This window comes from Lepisma saccharinum, chromosome 1, assembly GCF_977018435.1.
Source record: "Lepisma saccharinum chromosome 1, izLepSacc3.1, whole genome shotgun sequence".
In the NCBI taxonomy this organism is placed as follows: domain Eukaryota; kingdom Metazoa; phylum Arthropoda; class Insecta; order Zygentoma; family Lepismatidae; genus Lepisma; species Lepisma saccharinum.
In genome coordinates, this window is record NC_139229.1 from 208,363,476 (window position 1) to 208,379,771 (window position 16,296).

Here is a 16,296-nt window from a genome sequence, read left to right on the forward strand (position 1 = left end):
AGGGTCCCGGGTTCGAATCCCGGTCGGGCTTGGTTGTTTGTGAATGTCCATTCATCAATTTCATCATTTCATCACTCATCCCCATCTTCGCAAATTAGCCAAGAGGCACAAAACGCGAAGTAAAATAAACTAAATCAAAAATCAAACCAAGTTTGATTGTTTATTGTATAGCAATAAGGCATCGACTGTTTGAGGAACTGAACACTGCTCATACTGGATTCATAATTGTAGATAATTGACACACTACACTATGTTTACGACAAACTGTGTAGTGTATTTTCCTATTGATGGTCATCTATGAGCAAGTAAGTTCATTCTGCATTTCGGAGGGGGCCCTCATGCCAAATTACCTCGTCCCCTCTGGCTGGGACAATGTGCTGCTTATTATCGTATACGTCATTGATACGTTACTGGGAACCAGATTTATCTTTCGTATATTTTAAAAAAAAATAAGATATACTCTGTTGAATTTCTGGGAGTATAACATTTCAGGAGCACAGAGAGAGAACATTGTGGGGCCCCTCCACATTACGGGGGTTGCAGGGGCGTCTGCTACGTCACTGGCCTGAATGCTTCGTACAAATGAATATAGAATCCAACATGGTATTCCACAACAGCAGCAGATGTGACATTGCCTTCCGTTTCATACATGTATTATAAAATAAATTAACTCAAATAGCTACAATGTACTGAAAACTTATGAAACCAAAATAGAAGTGAAATTATTGTTAGGAGTGTTACATTTATTGGTGTTTATAATTTTACATACTAAGGTTAGGACTGTTAGATTTGGTGCTGACAGCAATTTTCGACGTTTTTGTTCAGTTACGAGTCTTAAGTCTGTTGGTGTGATATTTTGTGTGTGTTATTTAGCTATTTGAGGTATGCATATAACCAGCTTTTACTAATGAAAATAGGTGAAAGTACTCAGAGATGACAGGATTTTGCTTATATCTTTGGGATCAAATATCTACCTTACTTGTGTGTTTTCCATGTGCTGGTACTAATTTTACATTACGTAAAACATCGAAATCTGTCATTTAAAAAAATTCAATGCAGGCGTGGAGCATCCATGTAAGCTGGAATTACACTTTTAACAGTTCTAGTAAAATGTAAGTAATTATGTGGCAAAATTCTAAACAGTTCAGCACCAGGCAGCACATGGGAACTTCCGCTTCTGCATGCAGGACGGGATCGAGCGAACAGGTAGTATGTTAGCCTTTTGAATTTTGCCTTACAAATTGACGCCACACACCTACAGTGCCTACACTGAAAGAAGACTATCTGGTAGGGGAGAGTGGGCCAAAAGATGAATGTGTTAGTTCCACGCTCGTAACTTTTCAGCAGCATTGAAAACCTCACAATTGGAAGAAGCATTGTTCATAGATGTCTGAATGATTTTTTACAGGGAAGAGGGGTAACCAAGGCATATTTCTCCCCATAATAGAGAAGCCCTCTCCAAAAACACTCATTCACTTTGAAGTTATCATGTTCCTACAGAGACCTTAGAATAAATAATGTAATTTACTTTGACTAAAATGAAGTTAGATGTGAAATATGCACTTTTATGGTTGACATTTATTTTCCAGAGGGGCATACCCCTCCCCAACATCCATGGTGTTGTTTAAACTATGAAATTGTGCAACCTGCTGTTGCAGTGTGCAGGGATCTATTATTAATATTAATTTTCACAATAATTATTTTCTGATAACTGTTGGTTCAAGTTCAATTGATGCATCTACTTTTTGGAGTTTTCATTGATTGATTGACTTTGCTTTTCTGCCACTTTTGGCTAATCGCGAAGATGAGGATGAGTGGATATGATTAAATTAATGAAGATTGGTTCAAATCCGGGAACTTTTCTAACGGTGGAAACGGCCCCGGCGCCTACCCAGCATCGAATAACATGGGTACCTGGGGGAAACCCTGGGGGGTAAAGGCGGTCAGGGGCGTGATGCTGATCACATCACCCCCACTCACGACCGGATCAAGGAAGTGTGGGGCGTTACCCCCACACACCCTATACGCCTTCATGGCGTGGTGCTATACAGGGGAACACTTTACCTTTACCTTTACACTCAAAAAGAACACCCATACCCAGGACAGGATTCGAACTTGGGACTCCTGCCATCACAGACATTCTTTCTGTTGAACTACAGCACTTGGGTGGCAACAGAGGTTTGAGCCAGTGATTTGCCTCAGAGTATTTTTTCCAGAAATGGAATTTTGAAGCCAAAAATTACAGAAAGGAAAATAAGATGGAGAATATATGAGCGAGAAACAGGAATATTAGATACTATTAGATATAATAATAATATATATTAATATGATAAACGTTTGTTTGAGGGGTGTAATGGTAAATTTAGTTTCAAAATAAGAATAAATTGGACCTGTTATCTGATCCAGATTTATTTGATTCAATTCTCATATATTGCTTTTCTATTCTAAGAACCATCAAAAGAAATTTTATAAAGAATATGGAAGACAGAATCAAGAAAATACGCACAAAAGAAGAGGGAAAAAGAAAGCAAAATAGAGCCTATGGGAGCAGCTAGAAAAGATTCGGTATAAAAAGGAAGACAGACTTGACGTAAACAGAAGAAGGAAGATAAAGAAACAGGAGATGGGGAAGAGAAAGAAAAAGAGGGGTGGTTTGGCATAAGGAGTATGGGGAAAGCCACATAGAAGATAAGCAAAGTACTGAGAAAAGTGGGCATATGGACATAAAGAAAGGGAGGCTGAAGCATTTTAAGGATAGCGAACAAGAAGAAGGAAGAAAACAGAGAAGAGGAATTGATTATATATGAGGTTCAGTGCATGGAATGTGATAGTGTGTACATAGGGGAAACGAAAAAGAAACTGAAAGACAGGTTGAAGCAACATAAGGATGATGTAAGACTTAAGAGAGAGAAAAATTCTATATTCAAGCACACAAAAGAAACGGGACATGACATAGAATGGGAGGAACCTAGGAGGATAGGGAGGGAGAAGATAGGAATAGTGAGGAAGTGGAAAGAGACCAAGGAAATAGAGAAAAAAGGAGAAGACAGTATGAACTGGAATGGGGGACTGAAGATAAACAAAGAATGGAAAGGAGTGTTAGAAAGAATGGGAAAAAATGAGACAGGAAGGAGGAAAGAAGAAAGAAAAGGAGAGAGAAGAATTGCAGGAGATAAGGAACCTCTCCAGGCCCAGATGTGGAGTAATTGATAGAGCACAGAACTTACCTGTGTAACGATTGACAAATTTTGGTAAATTTCTTTATTATTTAAATTACTTTTCGATAGCCCTCGTATAAATTCTTTTGGAGTTTTAATCTTTTGAATGTACATTTTATCTTTGTTAGAAATTGTAACGCAGTTTCTGCCAAGCGAAAGAGAACGCGAAGCAAGTTGAAGCAGCATTATTTTTCTTTCTTAACAACAATGGGTTCTTTTTCGTTCGGCGCTGCGCGGGTTTGTAAATAAGTTTAGCTTGCATTGTGTTTTTCGATATGCCTTTTTGGAAGGGGTAATTGTTGAATGCTAAAAATAACTTTTCAGTTTGTCCAAATCTTTTGTTGGGGAATAGAATTGCGCAATCTCGCAAGTATAAATACAAGCCGTTTCGCTGGCAAAATAATCAGTATAGCAGTAGATTCCGGAATCGTTAGGTGATTAAATCGCTTGTCGAGGTCCAGGGCTGGGAGAATACGGGCGTTGTGTGGGGAGTGGCTGGTCAGCTCTCCCTTCCACAATGTCCGAGGTTTCCCGTAAGCCACCTTTCAGGATTTGTGCTGGTCAGCATGATCCTCAAAGGGGATTTAGCGGGCATATAAATAATTTGATTCTTTTATAAACATTTAATCAGTAATTTAAAATTTTGATTCATAAATTCTGTTGGAGTTGTCACTGGTCAGTGTGACTCCGATATAAATTCAAAGATATACATCCTTCTCGTCGAGTAATTTCTAAATCATTCTGAATTCTCCTGGTCAGGAGGTTCATGTAAATAAATTTGATTCTTTATTACATTAATCCGAGAGCATACCTCTGGTCAGAGGGTGTCTTTTAAATCTCGTAGCTTATATAATTTTTCATGTCCGTTTAAAGTCTGAGTATCGGGAACGTTAAGGAAAGTTTATTGGTTTCTCTTATTTAGGTTTTATTTCTATGTAATTTTGAAACAGTTATAATAGGTGACCGGTCGAGTATATGTTTCTATAGAAATTCGTTTATGTAAAAGTCTATTGTTTTGCTTTTGCAATGTGAGTAGCCAAAAAGGGTAGACATAGAGTCCTCTGTTATTATGTTAAGGAATTCCACGTGGACATTTGTAATTTGTGGCCGAGATATGGCTTTGATATTGGGTAGAGAAAGGCTCCCATTTTATTTTGTTATGAATGTTATTAGAGGTTGGTCCTGAAGATGGTAGTATACCCCATGAGTTCTAGAGAACATAACGCAGATGTGAAAATATGACAAAAGTACGAATAGGAATTTACTGATAGAAGTTATGCAAATTTTTCTTTTGTTTTGTTTCCAAGAAATTTTGTCGACCATTACTGAATAATTTGTCACCTGTTTATTGAAACCAAGTTAAAGCTGTGTTAGTTCTATGATGGGATATGGACATGTAATATAAGAGAGAGTTCTCTTGGGTTTTATGTTTACTCAATAGATAGTTTTGACTATGTTATACGGAAGTCTTATTGATCTAAATTTTATCATTTGGCATAGTTGTAGTTTTCTTTTGATCAGAAGTTTGTATATTTTTCATTTATCTTAACTATGTTTGGATTCGTAAATAAACATGTAGTCGTTAATAGGTATTTCATTATAGTAAATTTTGTCCATAAGTACAAATTAACTGGCATCCTTTTGGTTTGGTGAGGTGTCCCGCCGTCACTGGTCAGTGAGGCGGAGGCTTTATCAATCCATAAGACGTCAGTTTCGAATATGCTGATTTCGCTCGCGACTCGCATGCGTATCCTCACTGGTCAGTGGGATGCGGGTGCGATCACGATGGAAGTTTAAGCATGAGAATGGTTACCTTATTTTACCTACTTTAGAGTTAAGGTTCTTGGTTAAGTAAACATAAATTATTATTTTTATTATTATTATTCAAAAGCAGACCCTTACCCGAACCTTGAGATGCGGACTCTCATGACCCGCAGAAACTGAGAATTAGTCGTGGCATATATTATAACAGAAAGATAAATGGTAGGCAGCGACGCCCGGTCTTGGTCTTTCGAGGGGTCCGAGCCGGTGTGTCGTGTGCCTTGGCAACGGGCTCGATGGCCTACATTGTTGCACCTGGTACCTGTCAGGTAAAGTGTCCATTACCTTGGCCACAAACATGTGCCAAGTTGAATTAAAATCAATATTATTCAATCAACAAAGGTATTACAGATACAAAACTTGCCACAAACATGCCGGTTTTCTGTTCGTACACTGCAGAGTTAGGCAGGTGTGTGTGTCCAGCAGTCATATAATGCGAGGTCAGAGGTAACTGTTACCTTACTAGACCTTCGCTGTCATGTTTCGTCACTCCATCCATCAGTTCGAGCCAAAATGAGGAAGAGAAAGGAACTTAGTGCAGACATGAAAGAGGAAATAGTAAATCTGGCTTTAAAAGGATTCTCCATGCAGAAAATAAGCCAGTTACTGAACGGAACGCACTCTACAGTTCAGTATATCATTAACAAATTTCAATAGTAGTTCAACACAAAATATACAACGAAAGTCAAGAGAAAGGGAACGAAATTCCAGAGAAGAACGTTTAATTATTCACAATATTAGACAGAACCCTAGATTGAGTATGACAAAATGCACCCTGTAATTGATGAAGCAACATGGAAACAAGTGTGCAACGAGACCATCCAACGGGTTTTGTATAAATATGGAATCTATGGCAGAATAGCACAAAAAAGGCCATTCACAAGCAGAAAGAAAACCGTATCGACAGAGTCAGATTTGATAAAGAGCATTTACATAAGGATCAGGAGTTTTGGGACAACGTGATCTGGTCCAAAGAAACCAAAATAAACCTGCACTGCTCAGATGGTGTGACTAAAGTGTGGAGGAAGGCAAATACCCATGACAATGTTGCCAATACAACATGGTAAAACGCCAATTATGATCTGGGACTGTAGGACGACTAAACAAGTTGGGAAAATCAAGTCATTGATGGAATCATGGACAAACATGTCTATAATAATATCCTCAAGAATAACGTGAAACAAAGTGGCCAGCAAATGGGGTTCCACGTGTGTTCACATTCCAACAGGATAACGCCAGCAAACGTACTGCTCAACTTTACAGAGACTGATTGATCTAGAATGCAGCAAAGCAGTTGAAAACGCCAGCTCAAAGTCCAGATCTGATTCCGATTGAGCATTTATGTGCACTTTTGAAGACACGTGTCCATAAACATGAGTGCAAGTCAAAAGAACATTTGAAGAGGGGCGTAGCTTTAGAGTGGGAAGGAATCAGCCCAGACATCTGCAAGACCTTGGTCGCTTTTATGCACAGTAGATGCCAAGCAGTTATGCATCTGGCTATTAAACTGTCTCATTTCGTAGCACTTTTATGTTTGTTTTTCTGTTTTCATTGCAACTGTACGAACAGAAATGTGACATCAAAATAGCATGTTTGTGCTAAAATGTGTGTCTTTTCGTTATTAATAGCTTGCTTGGGAACAAACGGTTGTAAATAAATCACCATATAATTATATATACGGAGAATACCTAATGTACTAAGGCTTATTGTAAGTTTTGCTTTCTTTTACTTCTCACAACATAGGCAGCTAAAGAGATAGGTTTGGAAGTTAGCAAAGAGAAAACTAAACTGATAACAACTCGGATGAACTAGTTTTGAAATTCAAGTACTAAGGAGTAATACTAACAAATGGAAATGGTATTAAAGAGAAAATAAAAATCAGGCTTAATTCAGGAAGTGTGTGTTACTTCACTTCATAGAAACTTTTATCTTCTTGTATAATATCTAAGAAACTAAAAGATAAAATATACAAAACAGTAATATTGGATGTACTTTTATATGGATGTGAAACTTGGTCCCTTATATTGAAAGAGGAATAAAAATAAAATCCTTAGAAATATATTTGGACCTAAAAGGGATGAGGAGACAGGTGAGTGGAGGTTACATAATTTAGAACTAAACAATTTGTATTCATGTCCAGATATTATTAGAATGATTAAATCAAGATGACTTAGGTGGGCAGTCCATGTGGCAAGAATGGGAAAGGAAAAGTAGTTTACAGGATTCTTGTTGGGAAACCAGATGGTTTTTTTAAGAGACCAGTAGAAGGCAAAGATGAAAAGTTCGAGATGTACCCAAATTAATTCTGTAGGGATGGAAAAGAGTGGATAGATCTTCCTCTGGATTGGGACAGATGGAAGGTCTGTGTTGTTGCAGCCATAAACCTTCGGGTTTAAGGGAGCGAATTTACAATACAGAGAAAGTCTCCAATTTTGTTAATTTTCGGTATGCTAACTAATTTTGACCTCCTAATCACGAATCTGTTGAAAAAAACCAGGGGTCACGTCTGAAAATTTGAAAAAAAAGCCGATTGAATTTTTTATATATATATAGGTGTATATGCGTAGTAACAAAAATGTAATATCCTGTCATTGTGTCCAACCACGCCTTTGTTTAACAAGAAAAAACAGGCCTAAGCTAACCTCGTGTGAATGGTTCGTGGGGCTACCCGTGGATGGTTTTTGGGGCTAACGTCAATGGTTTGTGGGGCTACCCGTGGATGGTTTTTGGGGCTAACGTGAATGGTTTGTGGGGCTACCCATGGATGGTTTTTGGCGCTAATGAACAATTGTTCATCAAACTGTACAATTTCCAGACGTGACCCCTGGTTTTTTACAACAGATTCGTGATTAGGAGGCCAAAATTAGTTAGTATACCGAAAATTAACGAAATTGGAGACTTTCTCTATATTGTACATTCTAGCCGAGATCTGTATTTACTCCTTATTTACTTGCATGTACAAAATTTCAAAGATATGCTGACAATAAGTTTGAGTAGCCTACAGTTTAACATTATACTCTTTCTTTTTTAAAAAAAAATAATACTCAACAAATTATCATATGTGGTAATTTGACAATATTTTCTTTGCATTACCTCACTTTTTTCGTTCCACACCAAATAGACCGATATTACTTTTACTTCCGGTTACTTATCTGTTTCTTGATTTCTATTCATTTACTTTTGTTCTGCTTTTGTATCTGTGGTGTGTTCGGACGACGCACAGACTCTCTCTAATATATTAAAAGGGAAATAGGGAATCGTCAAAAATCCCGCGTCCAAAATTCTACAAAAGCACATCTCTTCCATCTTCCCACTTAAATAATAATAATAATACCATACATAATACACCTTCATTGTTGTCGACTGTTTTTATTCTAAAAATGACAGAAATGTTTAATATTTCATAAATGAAATGACAACACCCAACAGGGCCCAGCGTTCTCTGGCGTAAGCTACTGTGGGACAGATTGCTATCCACGTGGTTAACGGATCCCGTGTGAGAACTAGTTCAGTTGTTCGTCGAAAAGATTCGTTCGTTAGTCCGCGAACAGCTCATTAACTAGCATTGACCTTCTTATAATGCCAATACCTTCTGTTTTTTTAGGTGTGTTGTGTAATTGGCAAATAAATTGAAGAATTAGAATAATGTAATGTAATTCCCATAGATTTGTACGTGACGAATAAGCATCTTGAACCTAGGAAATATAGTGTCGTCGACGGTCTTTTACAATCTTCTTTTATGCAAGGGGATAAATTAACGTCGTAGCAGATTTGTGCTAATTGAGGTGAAGTAAGGTTGTGTTGTGAATCATGTGACGACGCACACAAAGACAAAGCTTTCAAGACAAACTCATGAAATACTGGTAAGATCTAGACCTTTGTAATAAATAGGCCTAAAATGTTCCACATATTTGAAATTGTCAACATTTTCCGAAATTCTTTAATAGGATTACGAGTCTGACGTTTTAAACTAACCTTTGTTGTGTATTTAATTTAATATGATATTTATTTGATGATGCGGAAACCACAAATAAGTAACCGAAATATTTAGCCCCTAGTGTGACCAGAGATCGTCGTATCCTAGAGCAGTTTCGCCGTTTTTTCAACAAAATATTGTTGTATGTAACAGAGCCCCCAAAGTACTCATTCTAACCGTTGATCTATCCACACACCTACCTGAAGTTTTGTCTCTAAACCAGCCTAAATACAAACCTTCACTCCCAATTGGAAAATTCTGGATAAACAGCATTAAACTTAACGTATGAAAGGCCAGTGCTGTTGTTCCAAAATTTTCAGAGAATTAGCATGAAGCTAATCAGTGGTATCGGTAACGGTTCAGATTCTTTTATGATTTTTTTAAATGTCTGTTATATCGGAGACACATTTCTTCATTTTTACAGAAGAAACTACTTACGGAAATGAGTTTCTGTAGCATTTTGAAAGTTCGTGGAGGTATTTCCTCACCGTAGAATGCTGCACAACAAGAAATAAGCACTTTTGATATAACAAACTTGCATTTTGTGCAAAGCGACAAGGTTATGCTGTTGTTTCCATTATGTACCTGCAGATGGCACGAGCGTCGAAAGTCACGCGGTCTCGCCAGAGTTTCCAAATGTGCCATTTTTTTTTAACTATGCTTACCTAACCCAACCTAACCTAACCTTGCCAGAAATGGTCTGTGGGGCTATCGTGAATTGTTTTTGGGGCTATCCGTCAATGGTTCGTGGGGCTATCATGAATGTTTTTTGGGGCTATCCGTCAATGGTTTGTGATGACATAATGAACACTAAAGTAGGTATTTTTCAGTTAAGAAGGTTGAAACACTACATACCTACTCCAAATCTACAAAACACAAGCACAACGTGCGTTGATCCACAGCTGTGCGCGCCATATTGTATGTTCCGCAATGGAAGAAAGGAACCAAAAGAATTACTCGTAATGTGAAAAATCGATGTTATTTTCGTGTAAAAAGCATGGTAAAAATTTACTATCCTTCGGACACCTCTAATTTTTTCGTTTCGTCAATTTTTGACATTCGCACTTACGTATCTGCTTCGCGGAACATTCCTGAAGGTGTAGAACATCTAGAAATTGCAAAATAAGCGAAAATAAGGCGTTAGTTTTCGGAATGGAAACTGTCTATTTTCGCATTTTTTTTTTGTTTCACAACCAAATATATATATATTCCTGATACTACCACGACACCAAATTTTAACTATGTTTGCCTAACGTAACCAAACTAACCTAACCACGCGCCAATGGTTCGTGGGGCTAGTGCCAATGGTTCGTAGGGCTAGCACCAATGGTTCATGGGGCTAGCATCAATGGTTCGTGGGGCTAGCGTCAATGGTTCGTGGGGCTAGCGCCAATGGTTCGTGGGGCTAGCGCCAATGGTTCGTGGTGCTAGCATCAATGGTTCGTAGGGCTAGCGCCAATGGTTCGTGGGGCTAGCGTCAATGGTTCGCAATTATTTCCAATTTCTAGATCCTGATACTAACACGACACCAAATTTTAACTATGTTTGCCTAACCTAACCGAACTAACCTAACCACGCGCCAATGGTTCGTGGGGCTAGCGACACGCCATCCTTCTAACTCTCGTTGCAAACGCAGACAGTTTGAAACACTGGATACCCAATGAACAAAACACAATCACGACGCGTCATGTTACAGTCACAATACGTGATGGTGTACGTGCCAAATGCTATTCTCCATCGGAGAATTAATTTTCAATGAACAACATGAATTTCAGCTATGAAACATCACACAAAACACCTTCCCGATGTTTGACAATGCTACAGGAACTTATTACGGTAAGTAGTTTCTTCTGTAAATAGAAATAAATGTGTCCAAAGGATAGTAAACTAGTACCATTAATGTACCGGTAGAAATAAATCAGAACCTTAATAGAATGCATTTAGGAACTTTATTTTAATGCTAAGAGAACCAAACCTGGCCTGCCTAACCTAACTGCGAAAGCATATATTGAACAAAATCTTAAGTAATCGCTAAAACTCCGCAGTATGTGTTGACAGAAGTAAATCAAAATCGAATCGGTAACAGTTCGTTATATCGGAGACACATTAAAATCTGACATTTTGTGTTTTGCATGGTTCGTACTTACCAATTGTGTATTGCGGAACATAGTTCAAGGTGCCATTATGCTTTTTACATGAAAACAAACACAATTTTGCACATACAGAGTGATTTCTTTGATGCCTTTCCTCGCTTCCATATCACACAATATGGTGGTCACATCTTGACTTAAGTTGTGGGTATGCAGCGTTTCCAACCTTCTTCACTGAAAAATACCTACTATCGTGTTTGTCAATGGTGGAAATTGTACATTATGCATGGGTAGTTGATGGATAGCCCGGGTAGCTGACGGATAGCCCCACGAACCATTTCCGATAAGGTTAGGTTAGGCAAGCATAGTGAAAAAAAGGGGTTGGAAACACTGACCGGGTGTTACATCATGAAATGTGTGCTGCATCCAGTTTAGGTAACGGAGGCAAATGTAAACAATGGGAATTGTGCGTCGGTGAGATATTTCTCTTGAAAAATAATAGATGATGGAAGAAAATACCTCGAGAAATGTTGGAAACCTTAGAGACACTCATTTCCGTAAGTAGTTTCTTCTGTAAAAATGAAGAAATGTGTCACCGATGTAACGAACTGTTACCATCGAATCATGTTATAAAGAGACCACAAGGAAAAAAACCTTGGTCGAAAAGTCCCCACGCAGCTTACCCTTCTTCCGTTCAGCTCGGGCCATAAGGAAGCATGGTCCACTCTCTCCATGCGGGAGAACGGGTCACAGGAGTTGCAGGTCTGTGCAGGTTTCTTTGCTTGTGGTACCACTATAAAATTGCATTTGTAGTATGATGAAATTGCAATAAAACAAACAGAACTTGGGTCATGGTATCTGTTAAATTTCGTGAATCGTTAAGTGAAGACCATATTTTGCATTAATTTTGGGTTATGTTTTCATTAAATATAAGGGTGAAATCATTTAACTTTACAAAAATGCCATTGATGCTAGAGTACTGATGATGATATCTGCATAGGTATGAAAGAAGCATAGTACAAAAGAGAAAATTTCCCTTATTAAAAAAAAGAAATGAAATGCTTATTATTATGATTGTATTTAAATTTAAAGGCACCAGTAGTATTTTATAAGCTATGGTACAGCTTGTACATTTTTTTTGTGATATTCCTTTGTGAACTGTCAGTTTGTTAATAACTTTGATACTATGTACATTGATCAATAGATCTTTCTTCTGGAGCTGTTTCTATCTGTCTACTTGAAAACACTCCAAAGTGACTCTTACAATAGGCTATGTCAACACACTTGTTACTAGAATGTTTTGCACAGACTCTTGAATTACCGTAATTTGAAGCATGGTAGTTTTTGAGATATTGAAGCAGTTTTATAAATACATCTTAAGAGACAACAGAAAGAAATTCACATTCAAACACTTCAACAAAATGTTGTTATTCATTGTTTTGGAAACAGAAAAGTAAAACACATTTTGTGTTGTTTTACAATTAATGTCAATGTAAGTCAATAATTGTTTTACAATTAATGTCAATATTTAGCAACCTAAAGTAAACTTGATAAAAGATAAAAACTGTGATTTTTGGCTGATCCAAGTGATATTTTAAATAGTTGGAAGAACTACTTTAATGACCTTTTAAATGTTCATGTAGGAGATAAATCAGAAGTAAATGAAGTACACACAGCAGAACCTTTAGTTCCAGAACCTAACTTGACTGAAGTTAAAGATTCTATTAAAAGGCTAAAGAATAATAAAGCACCTGGCATTGATTTAATACCAGCTGAGTTAATTAAATATGGCGGAAATTCGTTAATATGTCAAATTCATAAATTTGTTTAATATGGAATAAAGAAGAAATCCCTCAACAGTGGAAAGAATCCATAATTGTTCCTGTGTTTAAAAAAGGTGATAAAATGAACTGCAATAATTACCGTGGAATTTCTCTACTCTCAACAACATATAAAATATTATCTAACATTCTTTTAACAAGACTAACCCCATATGCTAATGAAATTATAGGTTTATTATCAATGTGGATTTAAACGTAACAGATCAAATTTTTCACATCAGACAGACACTTGAGAAACTGGGAATATAATCAAAATGACCATCAGCTATTCATTGATTCTAAAAAAGCATATGATTAAGTCAAAAGAGATAAATTATATAATATCAGGGGTGGCACCAGAAATTTTTCACCAGGTGGGCAGAAGCTGTATATTGATAGATCAGGGTGGGCAGGTATAAATGTAAGGCCATATATATGTATGACATATATGTACGTATATAATATATGTATATGTATCCCCTCCTCCAGTGGCGTGGCGTGGGATTTTTAAAAGTGTTACCGGTTATCAGTAGGACATTTAAGGGAGGAGCTGTAAGACTTGGGCACCTCCCCACCTCATGCCCCCCCCATGTCTTCCAAGTAGTTCATATAATATTAATCTGGTACGTCTGCAATTCAATACTAGATTTTGGTAAAGTTATTAATCAGGAAAAAAAATGTTGACATAAGGACTGAAGTGAAATCGCAAACATTGGTTGTTGACACAATAATACATAATTTGATACTTACAGAAACATCGAAAGCTACTTATAGAGCAGATCAATCTGACGACTCTTCTTTGAAAATAGTTATATGATGCTGTGGTCCCGGGTTCGAATCCTGGCTTCGTTGTTGCCTAGTAATCAAGGGGTCCCGGGTTCGATACCTGGTGGTGGCACAAGTGGTTCGGATCCCCCTTTAAACTGTAGGTCCAGTCCCGATTAGCCTTACTGTGCATAAAGTGGACTTAAAACACCAAATCAATCTATCGAATCCTGGCTTGGGCATGGACGTTTGTGATGTCTATTCATCAATTTCATCATATCAATTCTCATCCCCATCTTTGCAAATTAGCCAAAAGTGGCACAAGTGAAGCAAAATCAATCAAATCAAATCAAAAAGTTCTATGATGCTGTCATAAAGTGAAGTTTTTCATTTGAATTTGAATTTTTGGGTTCGTCATGGTCATGGTCCATGTTATCCACAGCTGAATTCCACACTTTTTTTTCACCCGAAAATAGAGTACATGGCCAACAAAACAGTTTCGACAACTGTGCACATCCACATAATCACAGATAGTCGTTATACCACGAAACATTGAAATGTCTGTCATATCCAGCAGAGGACTTGGTTTTTTAATTGTTCAAAATAGGCTTTTGCCTCCCTTTCACCACAATTTCGCTTTTTTCTGCAAAAGAACGAACCGAAAGATTGCTTCAAAATATCTTCTATCGCACAATTACACACACTGTTGAGATAGGTTGAACCCGCCACCTCGGAACTCGGAGCAAGCTCCATTCCCCTTGTTAATTAGTTCACAATGCCTGAAAACAACATAAAGACGAAAGACACCACTCACAAAACTCGCACTGCACAGTCCCTCCCACAAACCGTTGTTTACTTTTGTAACACGTGAAGCACCCTCCTTGCCCCCTCCCCTCTCAGCATCTGCCCTTCCCCAATATTTCCTTCGGAACCGGCAAGAAGTCCAGTTCTACTACTGTTACCATCTTAGTTCTTTTGAAACCAGATTTGCCCAAATCGTGAAACTTTTCGTTTCAAATAAGACGTATGTAGAGTAGATGTAGTCTTCATCTGTTTCCTAACTACTCCCAGTTCCATGTTTTGCTAAATCCACTGAAATCACATTTCTGACACCACTACTATTTCGTATATTTTACGTCTCTTGTTACCTTCAAGGCTTTCGCTTTATAGGATAATCGTGACGATGAGGATGCATGGTGAATTATTGAAATGAAATTATTATATCTTTGTGTATGTAATTATTCATTTTTATAATTATGTAAGTAAAAATAATAACAACAAACATTGAAATAACCATTTCTTGCTGAGGATTCGAACCTGCGACACCTGACACTTCAGAGCATGCTAAGATAACAATCGGGAAATTATTCTTGTAAGTAATGTTTTCACCCAAAAACAGTTCTACCACCTCAAAAACATTGCTTCAATCTGCAATTATCGCACAACGTATGTCAATCTCAATCGGCCCTTTCAACAATTATCACAAATTCCTGTAACCGAAATAATATTATATGTGTGAAATATAGAATTTTAGGTTGACACTTTTAGAAGGACCGCGGTCCCCTTGCCCATACCCATCCCTCTCCTCTCCTTCTCGTCCATGATGTCGAAGAAGGACAAAGAGGACTTTCGTAATCGCTGATATTTAGAGTAAATGCAAAATATCACTTGGTAGTTTGCTTTTCCCCCAGTGTGATTTGTTTTAAAATTTTGATTTGGCGATTTAAGTCCACTCATGCACAGTAATGTTAATCGGGACAGTTTAAAGTGGGATCCGAAACACTTGTGCCTCCACCGGGTATCAAACCCGGGATCCCTTGATTACAAGGCGGCGACGCTACCACTGCGCTATCGTTCCCCAGTGTGACTGGACAACGTCAGAGTAAGATAGATCCGATTAGGCGACTTAGCTCTTTTCTGTCAATTGAATATGGCAACACTGATCTGTACCCGGTAAGGATCACCGGCAACTGCGGCGGCTAAACAGTCATGCCAATAACCCACCTCCTCCTCCCGCTGTAACAGTCTTTGCTGCGACGGAAAGTCTTCCTTGGGTGGGCTCAGGGCCCTTTCCTCATGTTGCCTGAAGAGGGTACCGGATCAGTCCTCCTCTTCGCTTTTGCCGGTGTCAGAAAAAATGTCAGTCTGCATTGTTTACTTTACGACAATATTACCAGTTTATGTACGTAATAATATTTTAAGTCAGGTTCTTCAATTCTTTATATTCTGGTGTTACCTGTGGTAACAGCGGCTACATGCACACCATGCCTCTGCCCTCCTCTCTTACACTACCAATTTCCCTACACTTCTTTTCCCTTTACTTTTCATCTTTTCTTTTTTACTCTTTAATGCCTTCTTATATCTTTCTCAGCTTGTTACCTCTTTCTCCCTTTCACTTTCTCTTGTTCCATTCTTCAAATGTTTCTCTTAAGTTGCACAATCACACAGACACACACACACGTTACGATATTTCCTCTTTCTTTTCTAATCTATTCTTGCATCTTGTTCCACTTCTTTGTCTCCAATGGACACAATTATTTCAAGGAAGTTTTTGTGTCTGCGCAGCCATACGTTCTAATCACATTCTTTCATTCATGTCAATGTAG

At 37.9% G+C, this 16,296-nt stretch overlaps 2 protein-coding genes across 4 annotated transcripts in view; one reads left to right on the top strand and one right to left on the bottom strand.

Annotated features, from left to right (window-relative positions):
• LOC145978575 (uncharacterized) overlaps positions 1–8,229 on the bottom strand; it is a 44,427-nt gene extending 36,198 nt beyond the window's left edge. The window contains exon 1 of the mRNA XM_083111281.1: positions 8,133–8,229. The gene's annotated coding sequence lies outside the window, so the exon portion shown is untranslated. The remainder of the gene's footprint in view (positions 1–8,132) is intronic.
• A 301-nt stretch (positions 8,230–8,530) lies between these two features.
• LOC145978584 (sphingomyelin synthase-related protein 1-like) overlaps positions 8,531–16,296 on the top strand; it is a 40,167-nt gene continuing 32,401 nt past the window's right edge. For 2 of the 3 annotated variants that reach the window (XM_083111293.1, XM_083111310.1), the window contains exon 1: positions 8,531–8,902. In XM_083111293.1, the coding sequence (XP_082967419.1) occupies positions 8,892–8,902 (11 nt within the window). In that variant the 5' untranslated portion in view covers positions 8,531–8,891. The remainder of the gene's footprint in view (positions 8,903–16,296) is intronic. The other variant, XM_083111301.1, reaches the window with a different exon arrangement.